At 36.9% G+C, this 14,465-nt stretch overlaps 1 protein-coding gene across 3 annotated transcripts; it reads right to left on the minus strand.

Annotated features, from left to right (window-relative positions):
• Positions 1 to 223: 223 nt before the first annotated feature.
• LOC112784361 (mitochondrial import receptor subunit TOM20) lies at positions 224 to 4,412 on the minus strand. 3 transcript variants are annotated; one of them, XM_025827540.2, is made up of 7 exons: positions 4,047 to 4,369; positions 3,640 to 3,718; positions 3,094 to 3,263; positions 2,942 to 2,989; positions 2,142 to 2,228; positions 649 to 796; positions 224 to 468 (listed from the first exon to the last, which is right to left on the minus strand). In XM_025827540.2, exons 1-6 carry the CDS (start codon positions 4,143 to 4,145, stop codon positions 671 to 673), a joined length of 609 nt encoding a protein of 202 aa, XP_025683325.1. In that variant the 5' UTR covers positions 4,146 to 4,369; the 3' UTR covers positions 224 to 468; positions 649 to 670. The 3 variants fall into 3 exon arrangements, with proteins under 3 accessions (XP_025683325.1, XP_072085877.1, XP_025683324.1); XM_072229776.1 differs by having other exon boundaries at positions 224 to 487; XM_025827539.3 differs by having other exon boundaries at positions 224 to 796; positions 4,047 to 4,412.
• Positions 4,413 to 14,465: the final 10,053 nt, after the last annotated feature.

The raw sequence follows: 14,465 nt of genomic DNA on the forward strand, positions 1-14,465 counted from the left end.
GTACCTGCCTTATTGTCATCCCTTGCAAAAAAGCAGTTAATCAGCTTAAGAAGAGGTAGCATAATGGCTTGCGTGTTTCGGATAATATTTTTTCGGTACGGGATTTTACAGAAAAATATTTTTTCAATGCAAGATTTACCGAAAAGGTGAAATCATCCTGCAAAAACTTCCAATCAGTTGAAGAGTAGCAGTTATGATGATAGGATGCAAGAATAACAAAATGTTTTAAATTGTAGTTGTGAATTCAGACTTTCTTTGGTATTATCATTATAAAGTGAAATCCATTAGCGGTCTTATTGTGCAGACAAGGATAGAAATACAATTTTTTCTGCCCTACCAGGACACTGCTGTGCAAAAACGGTAGATGAAGGAATGCTGGTCGAAGATCAATCCATAGTAACTCATACGTTGGATATGGAGATGAACCAATTCAATTTGACCCACAAGCTAAATGAGCTATACCGCGAGCTAGTAAAACCAAAAAGAGCTAAGAAAACCATTCAAAAAGATATCTTTCATTAAGTGCGAAAAAGAAAGACAAGCCTTTAGATATAGCCAGCATGCAGATACCACAAATGCGCTACCTATTTTATAACTGCAAACCTATAGTGAAATGACCTTTTAAGCCAATAATCTTGGTGAAGGTACCTTAAAAAGATAACTAACATGTTTATCTTGGAGGTGGTGGTGGAACTTGAGATTTGGCCATTCCCACCCATGCGACTATACCGATTGCAAGAATCACCCATCCAAATATATCATACTTGAGGTCACTGCTCTTCTGCTTTGCTGATTCCTGAAACGAACCAAACAATGGCAAATTAAGTTCATATATAATCAGGCTAAATCATATATGTATCTAAGATCCACAGATGTGTATGCCAATACATAAAATCTGTAAAAGAAAGGAAACATTAAGTATTTCAGAAAACTAAACCACATGGCTGCTAGTCATTTTTTCAACATAAAAAAATATGACATGCTAGAAGAGGGTCACTTCAAATGAACAAAAGTTTGTAACCTATTTACTCAGTATTTCAGCCTTAGTACTTATGATCTGGGTAATGGAAGGTGCTTAGTTATAAATAAATAACGCTGCATGTCCTTCACAATGTTCTCCGACTCAATCCTAGTTTGTCAATTCAAAATCTGAGTGTCTTTATATTTCCTCCCAATAATTCAATAAGTATAGAAGCTCAGAAATGAGAGGATAAAATTAGGCTACATGTAGCCAGAAAAGAAGAAACCCAAACCGACCCAACTACACCCTCCAAAACTAAGAAAAATGCCAGTGAAAACATAACTTAAAAAACCTAAAACACAAACAGAAATAAACCAGAAAGATGGTCAACATACACCACCACAACAGCTCAACCCCAATCTAATCAAGAATCAGTATCACAGCCAAAAACCTAAATCACTTCAATTGTACCACCAACGATGGCCATGGATCCAATTCTGACCAAAGTTTCACATGCAGTCCTACAGCCAACCATACTGTTGTGGTACTTTCACAAACTACCTAGCCTGCAGATAATTTATAGCAAACAAACCAAGGAAAAAATTGAAAGCAAAATACCAACATCAGTTTATAACTCTAGAACATGTTTCCTAGCTACTAATTTCGAAAGATTGAAACTGTGTCTGCAATGTATCACAGAGAAATCATGCCTTTTAGACAGGAATGAGAGATATCATAGGTAGTCTAGAAGACTAGAACAATCCTGTAAAGCATGTCCCGTGCATCAGAAATCAGCACGAAAAATATTATTACTATAATAGACCATGAAAAATCCTTGAGATGTGAAGCTTTTTAATTTTCATTTTTTTAGATGTATGTTGATGTAGTTCTTTAATTAGTCAAAATATACCAAAAAAAATCTTGAGATGCAAATTCCAACATCTTCTGATTAAACAAGAGGGCTAATTTCCTAATTTGAGGCATGATGTCTCAGAACATGGATTTTATACACAGAACAATCTTCAATCCCGATCAAGCTAATTTTAGCATTTTAATATACTCAAAAGTGCAATTTCATAGACTTGACATCACAAGCTGTGGTTGATTAAAGAAAACAGAAAAAGTTGGTGAACATTAAAAAAAATGTAGTTAAATGTAACGAAATTTCGGTAAGTCCAACCTTTCTTTTTGAAGGTGTAGAGGAAGCCCCACCACCAGTCATCTGACCAAGCCCATTTTTGTGGATCTCCATGTGCAATATTGGGGCCTGAGTCACATAGTTCACAGAGACTGGTTAGAATAGAAGTGATACAATGGCAAATAGGTTAAATATAATCATAAGTAACAAACAAAAATGAATCAAGAAATCTGTTGCTGCCTCAAATACATATGGGAAGAACTTAAACTTGCCTTTAGCAAAACCTATTCAGAAAACACAGAAGTTGATATATGGCTAATAACATGTTATTCGAGACTGCAACATTAGAAGAACAATTTTCATCATCCATGGTGAACCAAAATGATTCCAACTACACAGATGATTAGGAACGAAAAACAAAACATATTTTGCTCTGATCAGACAAATCTAATGGTAAACTTCTGGTGCCAATGATCCAATTTTGATTGATTTAATAGAAAACGTCCCCAATGTTTAACTTTAACATATTAGCTGCTACGGAAAATATCCGAATCATCTGGCATAGTATTAAAAAACATACACACACTTTTGATTCTTTTTCCTTTGTATTTTTCCAAGTCAACAACAAGAGTAGTTAAATATTAAAAAAAATAAAAAATAAAAAACAATCTGAAAAATTCAACCAAAAAATCAAAATCTCAGATCTTATTGAGAGATAAACCAAAAAAAATCAAAATCTAAGATCTTATTGAGAGATAAACCCTTCGCTAAACAGCAGAAACATGACCAGCGACAGGAAGCTAATTTTAGATACAACTGCAAGGCAAAAGCTATTCCATTACCTTATCAGTAACTTCCAAGGACTTCTTATAAAGCTCATTCTCAGGATCCTACAGTTTCATAATCAACAAATAAGTTACCCGTAGATGTACAAGCAAAGAATGAAATCTATCAGAAAGAATTAGATATAAAGAAGAATAGGAGAACACATTACCGCATCAAGAGCTCTCTGGAAACACTCACGTGCCTTGTCAAAATTAACCTTTGCAGCGTCAAAATCAGGAGTTAGGAATGCATAAGACGTGTGGGCATTTCCCAAGCACCAAAGAGTGGCATGCCTTGCTGGATCAATCAGCAAAGCCTCGTCCAGCTTTGAAATTGCATCTGTTCAATCAGTTCATTCCATCAAAACCGAAAAATAACCAGTGACCATCCTCACTTTCATAAGAATTAACCTTAAAATTTCTCTAAATCTAACACGCGCCACACAATATGTCCCTATACAATGAAATTGAACCTACTCCTGATTTCGTTGAATATGCAAAAATTATTCCCTTAGACTAGCTAAATTGTGGAATTCCCAATCAAGGACCTCAGAAGTAATTCCAAACATTCAAGAACTACCACGCCCGACACAGTATCTTTTAAGTAACTTAATCAACAATTTACTTGGTAAAATTCCAAACATCAAGAACTACCCACGCCTGACACATATCTTTCAAGTAACTTACTCAACAATTTAGTTAGTAAATACACATACCATCGATCATTTTCTTTGAATCCCTGGGATCCTGGAACGCTGACAGCTCAATCAAAGCTCCTCCCCATTTTGTCAGATTCTGCATGAAACACACCAGTATTCAATAAAGACCCAACTTTTACATCTATTTCAAGTCCTTCTGACGAGTAAAATAAACATAAACTCCTTTCTAAACCTCGAGTATTTAGGGCTAAAAACATTTCCATCCCATAGAAACAATCCACACAGAAACACTTATCAAAACTTCATTTTATTTTACAGTTGCAGTGAATTTATACATTACTTTTCACAAAATTAATAGAACCATTGATACGCTAAAAAACGCATATTAACAATGAACTGATAGACATAATTAATGAACATGAGATACTCGAGAAACTAGAGAGAATGAAGAGTGATACACATACATCAGCATCAAGAGGGTTTGCCGCATACTTTGCTTCAGCGGTTTTTCGCGTGTGCTCGAACAACAGTAAGCGATCAAAGTCACTCTGAGTGAACTCCATGCCGAAGAGAACGACGACGTTTTTCGTATTTTCACTCCTTTATTATTTTTTTTTACCTTCTTTGGTTCTGGAGGTTTTAGAGAGCGTAGGCGTACACTGTAGTTACACTAACTGCAGCACTTAACACGAAGAAGACAAGGGGGAGAGAGAAACTAAGCTGCCAGCTAGTCTCCGTTTGGGCCTGGGCTCAAAACCAGAATCACCGCCTCACGGCCCACAAAAACCCTAACACTTACTCCTGAGTCCTGACCAAAAAAGGGACGTTGCTTTGAAACTTTCAAACTTCCTTACACCTAATGCCGGATGCGAACTCGAGTTCTACTCGTTAATAGTTTAATAAGTTAAACTTATGAGTTGGTGAGTCAAACTTGATTTTGAAATTAAGCTCATAAATTAAATGAGGCGAGTTTGAGCTTGAATAACTTAGTTCATTTTTTTTTTATCCAAGACAGTAAAAATTTATTGCATTGAGCCCAATTGGGCTAACTTACACCGAGTACAGAAAAGAAAAAGATCCAACTAAAGAAACATATTTTCTCAGACAGAGTTGCACACAAAAAGGGAGAAGTTTCATCTTGTACGCTCTCTCTCTCTCACTGCTCTTCGAGTTTCCTCCAAGCTCAACAATGGAGATTTGCGCTTCTGTTCAAATACCCACTCGTTTCTTGCTTTCCACAGTTGCCAGCACAAATTCGCAACTAATTCTCTCCTTCCTTCTGATTGATTTGCTTGACCAATTTTATTCTGAATTGCTAACCACCATTTCCATGCTTGAATAACTCAGCTCATTAACTCGTTAGCTAACTCGATTATATATATAATATTAAAAATATAGACTAAATGCATATATATATATATATATATATATATATATATATATATATGTGTGTGTCTGTGTGTGTGTATGTGTGTGTGTGTTTTTAATTATTTAAAATTTTATAGTCATTTTTTATATATAATTTTAATGTAGGACATAAATAAAAAATTTATAATTAATAGATAGACAATATATAAAATTTATATTTTTTAATATTTTAATATATATAAATTATAATTGATTGATATAGAATTATAGGTTATGTTCCTATTATTTGAGTCAGCTTCTGATCTCGAGTCAACTCGTGAGCTCGAGCCAACTCATGAGCTTTTGTTGAGACGAGCTTGAACTTACGAAATAGACTTGATTGTTAATGAGTCGAGCCGTGAGTCAAGCTTAATTTTCGTGAGTCAAGCTTGAGCTTGGTCTATCTCGACTCAGCTCGGCTCACATCCAACCCTATTTACACCAAGAGGAAAAAGATCCGGGAAAAGGAGAAGCCGAACATCCAAATGGAGGAATTCATGGAACTTGTGAATAAACCGGCATTAAGGTAGCGTTTGTTTTGAGGTACTGATACAGAGACTGAGAGATTGAGACTCAGTATCGTGTTTGTTAGTTCAGAGACTGGTACTAAAATTTCTGTCTCTGTCTCTAAAATTTTAGTATTTCAGTACCTCCAAAAAGTAGGGACACAAGAGACTGAAATTTTTAGAGATGGAGACTGAAACTTTAATAACATTTTATACCTAAAATTCTTTCATTTCAATTAATTAATTCCAATTTTACCCTTTGTGCAAATTAAATTAGAGTTTCATTCTTGTTTCAATTCCTGTCTCCCATTTTGCACCAAACAGAATACTGAGATTTATTTCAATCCCTGTCTCTTAGTCTCCGTCTCTCAGTCTCTGTCTCTCCACCAAACGCTACCTAATGGATTTAGACTTGAAAGGAAGCAAATTCACTTGATTCAATAATTCAAGAGAGGGATTTCTAACAAGGAAAAGTCTAGACAGAGCAATGGTAAACTGGAGTTGGAGGTTGATGCATGAACACGCTGCACTAACGGCACTATTAGCAGTTTCATCATATCATTGTCCTCTAATTCTATCAACAAGACCGTAATACAGAACCCCAAAATTCTTCAAATATGAAGCATATTGGGAGGATGATGAAAATTGCAGCTGAGAGATAGAAACCACAGAAGAAGGAGAGTGGAATATGGTATTGGAAAAAATGAAAAATTATAAAGAACTAACCAAGTGGAGCAAGGCTACTTTCAAGAGAGCTGATAAAGAGATTGTAAATAGGCAGAATGCAATAGCAAAGTTTTAAAATGAAAACTTATCAAGAGAACAACAAGGGAGCATCAAAGAAGCACAACAAGTTGATAAGGAAGGCGTTTATATTACTAACTCATTTGTGCAGGTGTTGCAGGTACAGACTGTGACGGAAGATATTCTCAGCTACAAGTTCACAAATGGAATCTGAAAAGGACTAGTACCACCCTCGAGTAGAGTTGTTTACTTGGTTTGTCTTTGTAGGTCGAGTTAATACAAAGGATCGACTGAGTATATTGGGTATCATTGAACGAAGTGATAATATCTGTGTTATGTGTAAAAAAAATTGAAACTGTACAACATTTGTTTGTCACGTGTGAGTATGCATGGCAGGTGTGGTGCACGTGGATTACTTATATGGGTCGAGCATGGAGCATCCCATGATCAGCACTTTGAGAGCTGGAGGACAATGTCCTTGAGGAAAGACGCGCGGAAAACATGGTTAGTGGGTTCTTCTCAGTTATATGGAATATCTGGTTATGTAAGAACGAGTTCATTTTTCAGAATAAGTCAACAGATATAGTGGATTGTGTTGCTAGATTGTTTTGCTGTTCTAAGGAATGGTGCAAAAGCAACCCTTGTTGTTGATGGTTGACTATATCGGAGATGACATAAGTGTTGCTTAAGTTTATGTTTTATGTCTTGTATGTTCCACTTAGTGTGTTGAGCTTATTTACTCTTCAAAAAAAAAAAAAAAAACAAGTGCCAGTAGAGAAAAAATTATGGAACCAAAGATCTAGACTCAAGTAGGTTAAGAGTGGAGACAAGAACATTTCATTCTTTCATGCATCAATATTTTAATGGAGGGACAAATATATAATAGAGCGGCTAAAAAATACTGAAGGAGAGTGGATGCAAGACTAGAGCCAAATCCTCAATCTTATTCAGGAGCACTACTCTCAACTTTTTACAACAAGAGGAAAAGTAGAATTGAAGGAAACCACTAAGGTCGTTCCTAAGAGAGTAGCTGAAGAGATGAAGAGGAGGCTAACGCAAGATATTTTGGAGGAAGAAGTAAAAGATGCAACATTTAACATAGGAAGCCTGAAAACCCTAGGACTAGGCGAACTGAATTGGCTATTTTACCAAAAGCATTGGAAAACCATTGGAAAGGATATATGTACGGTGGTCAGATGGTTCTTCAAAAAGGGATGTATTTGGAGGAGGTGAATGAAAAACGTGTTCTTGGTCCCAAAGATCAAGCAAGTTGAAAATTTAAACCACCTAAGGTTGATTAGTTGCTGCAATTTCATATTCAAGATCATATCCAAAGTGATGGTGAGTCGATTGAAGGATATCATGGACCAAATTATCTCGCCAATACAAAGTACTTTTGTTGAGGAAAGAATGATACAGGACAACACAATTATTGTTCAAGAAGCATTCCATGTTCTTTTTCTTTATTTATGATTAAATCTTTTGGATCCTCCTTTTCAACAACCTCACCAATAAAATCTACACTAAAAAAATATTTTAAAACATTAGTGCATTCTCATCCCAACATGACTTGTATTTAGCATGAATATCATTAACTATATAAATTTAACTTACCGAATAACTCATTATCGTCAAACCTTTCAGCATTAATGAGTTATATCATCGTTCTAAAGCGAAAAAACTCAATTGAGAAATTTGGATTCATGATGAGCGGATATTTTATACGCTTTTTGGTGATATTTTCATGTAGTTTTTAGTGTGTTTTAGTTACTTTTTATTATATTTTTATTAGTTTTTATGCAAAAATTACATTTCTGGACTTTACTATGAGTTTATGTATTTTTCTATAATTTCAGGTATTTTCTGGCTGAAATTGAGGGACCTGAGCAAAAATCTGATTCAGAGGCTAAGAAAGGACTGCAGATGCTGTTAGATTCTAACCTCCCTGCACTCGAAGTGGATTTTCTAGAGCTACAGAAGCCCAATTGACGCGCTCTCAATTGCGTTGGAAAGTAGACATCTTGAGCTTTCCAGCAATATATAATAGTTTATACTTAGCCCGAGATTTGGTAGCGCAAACTGGCGTTTAATGACAGCTCCTTACCCTTTTTTGGCATTAAACGCCAGAACTGGCATAAAAGTTGGAGTTAAACGCCTAAACTGGCACAAAAGCTGGAGTTCAACGCCAAGAATAGCCTATGCACGTGAAAGCTTCAGTGCTCAACCCAAACACACACCAAGTAGGCCCCGGAAGTGGATTTCTGCACTATCTATCTTAGCTTACTCAATTTCTGTAAACCTAGGTTACTAGTTGAGTATAAAAACTACTTTTAGAGATTTATTTTGAACATCATGACATTTTTTACATCTGAATTTTGTATCTTCTACGGCATGAGTCTCTAAACTCCATGGTTAGGGGTGAGGAGCTCTGCTGTGTCTCGATGGATTAATGCAATTACTACTATTTTCCATTCAATCACGCTTGTTTATATTCTAAGATATTCACTCGCACTTCAACATGATGAATGTGATGATCCGTGACACTAATCACCATTCTTAACCTATGAACGCGTGTTTGACAACCACTTCCGTTCTACCTTAGATTGAGTGTGTATCTCTTTGGTTCCTGGTTCACGAGTTTGATTGCCTCTCCTGACAACAGAGCATTCAAATCTGTGAGATCAGAGTCTTCGTGGTATGAGCTAGAATCAATTGGCAGCATTCTTGAGATCCGAAAAGTCTAAACCTTGTCTGTGGTATTCCGAGTAGGATCCGGGAAGGGATGACTGTGACGAGCTTCAAACTCACAAATGTTGGGCGCAGTGACAGTGTGCAAAAGGATCAATGGATCTTATTCCAACACTAGTGAGAACTGACAGATGATTAGCCCTACGAAACCCGTAGCTGGACCATTTTCACTGAGAGGAAAGATGGTAGCCATTGACAACGGTGATCCACCAACATACAGCTTGCCATGGAAGGAGCCTTGTGTGCGTGAAGAAGAACACAATAGGAAAGCAGAGATTCAGAAGACAGAGCATCTCCAAAACCTCAACCTGCTCTCCATTACTGCATAACAAGTATTATTTAATCCATGTTCTTTTACTCATTTCAATTAAAACTAAGAATTATTATTGATATCCTAACTAAGAGTTACAAGATAACCATAGCTTGCTTCAAGCCGACAATCTCCGTGGGATCGACCCTTACTCACGTAAGGTATTACTTGGACGACCCAGTGCACTTGCTAGTTAGTTGTGCGGAATTGCAAAAGTGTAATTGTGATTTTGTGCACCAAGTTTTTGGCGCCGTTGTCGGGGATTGTTCGAGTTTGGACAACTGACGGTTTATTTTGTTGCTTAGATTAGGAAAAAATTTTCTTTTTGGTTTAGAGTCTTCTATTATTGTTTTTGGTTATAATTTTAAAATCCTTATCTTATTTTTCTAAATTATTTTCGAAAATTTTCAAAACCAATAACTTCATAATTTAGTCTTCTGTTTGAGTTTAGTTTCATATTTTAAGTTTGGTGTCAATTGCATAAGCTTATTTTTCTTTCATTTTTTTCGAATTATTAGTGTTCAAAGTATAAAAATTTTTAAGTTTGGTGTCCTTTGTGTTTCTGTTTTCTTAAAAAATTTTCAAAAGTTGCTCTCAGTGTTCATCTTGATATTCAAAGTTTTCCCGTTTGTTTTCTTTGTTTTGATCTAAAAATTCTAAGTTTGGTGTCATTTTATTATTTTTCTCTTTCCTCATTAAATTAAAAAATATCTTTCATATTTATTTAATTGAATTTTCGAAAATTTCATTTAAAAATTCATATTTTTATTTTAGAAAATTTTTATTCTATCTTATCTTAGTTTTGAAATTTCAAAATTCAAAATCCCTTTTAAAAATCATATCCAAAGTTTTTCAATTCTTCTTAATTAAGTAATTATTTTAGTTTTCAAAATTTATATTTAATTTATAATTATTTTATTTTATCTTATTTCTTTTTTATTTATTCGGTTTGTTTTTTTTATTAAATAAAATAAAAATAAAAATATACTTTATTTGCAACTCACATCAATTCCCTTTTCTCCATCATGGATCTAAGTGGAAATGAACAGTCCAGAAGGACTCTGGGGTCTTATGCTAACCCCATTACGGCTGCATATGGGAGTAGCATCTGTATACCTCCCATCAAAGCAAGCAGTTTTGAGCTAAATTCTTAGCTCATTATCATGGTGCAGCAAAATTGCTAGTATTCCGGTCTTCCACATGAAGAACCTACTGAGTTTCTGGCAGAATTTTTACAAATTTCTGACACAGTACGTGATAAAGAAGTGGATTAGGATGTCTACAGATTATTACTGTTTCTATTTGCTGTAAAAGATCAAGCTAAGAGGTGGTTAAATAACCAACCCACAGCAAGCATAAGAACATGAAAACAGTTATCAGACAAATTCCTGAATCAATTTTACCCTCCAAAAAGGATGACACAGTTAAGGCTGAACATTCAAGGCTTTAAACAAGAGGATAATGAATCTCTTTACAATGCCTGGGAGAGGTACAAAGGGATGCTAAGGAAATGCCCCTCTGAAATATTTTCAGAGTGGGTGCAGTTAGACATCTTTTACTATGGGCTTACAGAAAAAGCTCAAATATCTCTAGATCACTCAGCTGGTGGATCTATACACATGAGAAAGACAATTGAAGAGGCTCAAGAGCTCATTGATACAGTTGCTAGAAATCAGCATCAGTACTTAAGCAGTGAGTCCTCCCTGAAAGAAGAGGCTAAAGCAGTATCTACTGAACTTAGTCCTCAAGAACGACTTGCTGAACTCAATCAGCAATTGCTTATTATAACAAAACAGTTCGCAGAATTCAAGGAGATGCTCCAAGACACTAAAATTGCTAATCAAAATATGGAAGCACAATTGGATAAGACAAGACAGCAGCTATCTAAACAGATAACAGAAGAATGCCAAGCTGTTCAATTAAGGAGTGGGAAGACATTAAATGTCTCAACTCAAGGCAACAGAAAGTCAAAGAAGGAACAACTGACAGAGGATGAGCAGACCACTGCCCAAAATCCCTCTGAGGACAGTAAGAGCCCAGAGAGGAATAATTCTAGCATTCAAACGCCAGAAAAGGGTGAAAAACTGGCGTTAAACGCCCAATCCATGTCCAGTTCTGGTGTTCAAACGCCAGAAAAGGGTAGGAATCTGGCGTTAAACGCCCATCCATCTCCCTATCCTGGCATTCAAATGCCAATGAGGGATCAGACACCTGCAAGTGCTGATAATAATTCCCTCAAGAAGGCTTCTCAACCTGCCTCTGTAGGAAATAAACCTGCAGCAACTAAGGTTGAAGAATATAAAGCCAAAATGCCTTATCCTCAGAAACTCCGCCAAGCGGAACAGGATAAACAATTTGCCCGCTTTGCAGATTATCTCAGGACTCTTGAAATAAAGATTTCGTTTGTAGAGGCACTTGAGCAAATACTCTCTTATGCTAAATTCATGAAAGAGATCTTAAGTCATAAGAAGGATTGGAGAGAAACTAAAAAAGTTTTTCTCACTGAAGAATGCAGTGCAGTCATTCTGAGAACCTTACCAGAGAAGCTTAAAGATCCCGGAAGCTTTATGATACCATGCACACTAGAGAGTACTTGTACCAAGACTGCTCTATGTGATCTTGGGGCAAGTATCAACCTAATACTTGCATCCACTATCAGAAAGCTTGGCTTGACTGAAGAGGTCAAACCAACCCGGATATGTCTTCAACTTGCTTATGGCTCTATTAAATATCCATCAAGCATAATTGAGGACATGATTGTTAAGGTTGGGCCATTTGCCTTTCCCACTGAATTTATAGTGCTGGAAATAGATGAGCACAAGAGTGCAACACTCATTCTAGGAAGACCCTTCCTAGTACTTGGACGAACTCTCATTGATGTCCAAAAAGGGGAAGTGACCCTGAGAGTCAATGAGGATGAGTTCAAGTTAAATGCTGTCAAAGCTATGCAGCATCCAGACACATCAAATGACTGCATAAGCGTTGATATTATTGACTCCTTGGTGAAAGAGATCAATATGACTGAAAGTCTCGAACCAGAGCTAGAGGACATCTTTAAAGATGTTCAGCCTGATCTAGAGGAACCAGAGGAAACAAAAAAGCCTCTGAAAACTCTTCAAGAAGAGGATAAGCCTCCTAAACCCAAGATCAAACCACTACCACCATCCCTGAAATATGTATTTCTGGGAGAGGATGGCACTTTTCCTGTGATCATAAGCTCTGCCTTAGAGCCACAAGAAGAGAAAGAACTACTTCAGGTGCTAAGGACACACAAGACAGCTCTTGGGTGGTCCATAAGTGATCTTAAGAGAATTAGCCCAGCCAGATACATGCACAAAATCCTATTAGAGGATGATGTTAAGCCAGTGGTCCAACCACAAAGGCGACTGAATCCAGCCATGAAGGAGGTGGTACAGAAAGAGGTCACTAAATTACTAGAGACTAGGATTATTTATCCTATTTCTGATAGCCCCTGGGTGAGCCCTGTCCAAGTTGTACCCAAAGAGGGAGGCATGACAGTGGTTCACAATGAAAAAAATGAACTGGTTTCTACAAGAACAGTTACAGGGTGGCGTATGTGTATTGACTACAGAAGCCTCAATACAGCCACCAGAAAGGATCATTTTCCTTTACCATTCATAAACCAGATGCTAGAAAAACTAGCAGGTCATGACTATTACTGCTTTTTGGATGGCTATTCAGGTTATAACCAAATTGCAGTTGATCCTTAGGATCAAGAGAAAACAGCATTTACATATCCATCTGGAGTATTTACCTACAGAAGGATGCCTTTTGGTTTGTGCAATGCACCTGCAACCTTTCAGAGATGCATGCTCTCTATTTTCTCTGATATGGTGAAAAATTTTCTAGAAGTCTTCAGGGATGACTTCTCAGTATTTGGAGACTCATTCAGCTCTTGTCTTGATCATCTAGCACTTGTTCTGAAAAGATGCTAAGAGACTAACCTGGTTTTAAACTGGGAAAAATGTCACTTTATGATAACTGGAGGAATTGTCCTTAGGCATAAAATTTCGAACAAAGGAATAGAGGTGGATCAAGCTAAGGTAGAGGTAATTGAAAAATTACCACCACCCACCAATGTTAAGGCAATCAGAAGCTTTCTGGGACATGCAGGATTCTACAGGAGGTTTATAAAGGATTTTTCAAGAATCGCAAAACCTCTGAGTAATCTGCTAGCTGCTGATACACCATTTGTCTTTGACACAGAGTGTTTGCAGACCTTTGAGACTCTGAAGGCTAAGTTGGTCACAGCACCTGTTATTTCTGCACCAGACTGGACATTACCATTCGAATTAATGTGTGATGCCAGTGACCATGCTATTGGTGCAGTATTGGGACAAAGGCATAACAAGCTTCTGCACGTCATTTACTATGCCAGCCGTGTTCTAAATAACGCACATAAGAATTACACAACCACAGAAAAAGAGCTGCTTGCAGTGGTTTATGCCATTGACAAGTTTAGATCCTATTTAGTAGGATCAAAAGTGATTTTGTACACTGACCATGCTGTTCTCAAATATCTACTCACAAAGCAGGATTCAAAACCCAGGCTCATAAGATAGGTGTTGCTTCTGCAAGATTTTGATATAGAAATAAGAGATAGAAAAGGGACGGAGAACCAGGTAGCTGATCACCTGTCCCCTATAGAACCAGTAGCAGGGGCGTCCCTCCCTCCTACTGAGATCTCTGAGACCTTTTCGGATGAGCAACTCTTTGCCATTCAGGAAGTACCATGGTTTGCAGACATTGCAAACTATAAAGCGGTGAGATTCATACCCAAGGAGTATAGTAGGCAGCAAACAAAAAAATTAATTTTTGATGCAAAGTACTACTTGTGGGATGAGCCATATCTATTTAAGAGATGTACAGACGGAGTAATCCGTAGATGTGTACCTAGAGAAGAGGCGCAGAAGATCCTATGGCACTGCCATGGATCACAATATGGAGGACATTTCGGAGGTGAGCGAACAGCCACTAAGGTCCTCCAATGTGGCTTCTACTGGCCTACTCTCTATAGAGATTCACGAGAGTTTGTGCGTAACTGTGACAGTTGCTAGAGAGCTGGTAACCTGCCTCACGGTTATGCCATGCCTCAATAAGGGATCTTAGAGATTGAGTTGTTTGATGTATGGGGTATTGACTTCATG

The sequence above is a fragment of the Arachis hypogaea genome, chromosome 20 (assembly GCF_003086295.3).
Source record: "Arachis hypogaea cultivar Tifrunner chromosome 20, arahy.Tifrunner.gnm2.J5K5, whole genome shotgun sequence".
Taxonomy (NCBI): Eukaryota; Viridiplantae; Streptophyta; class Magnoliopsida; order Fabales; family Fabaceae; genus Arachis; species Arachis hypogaea.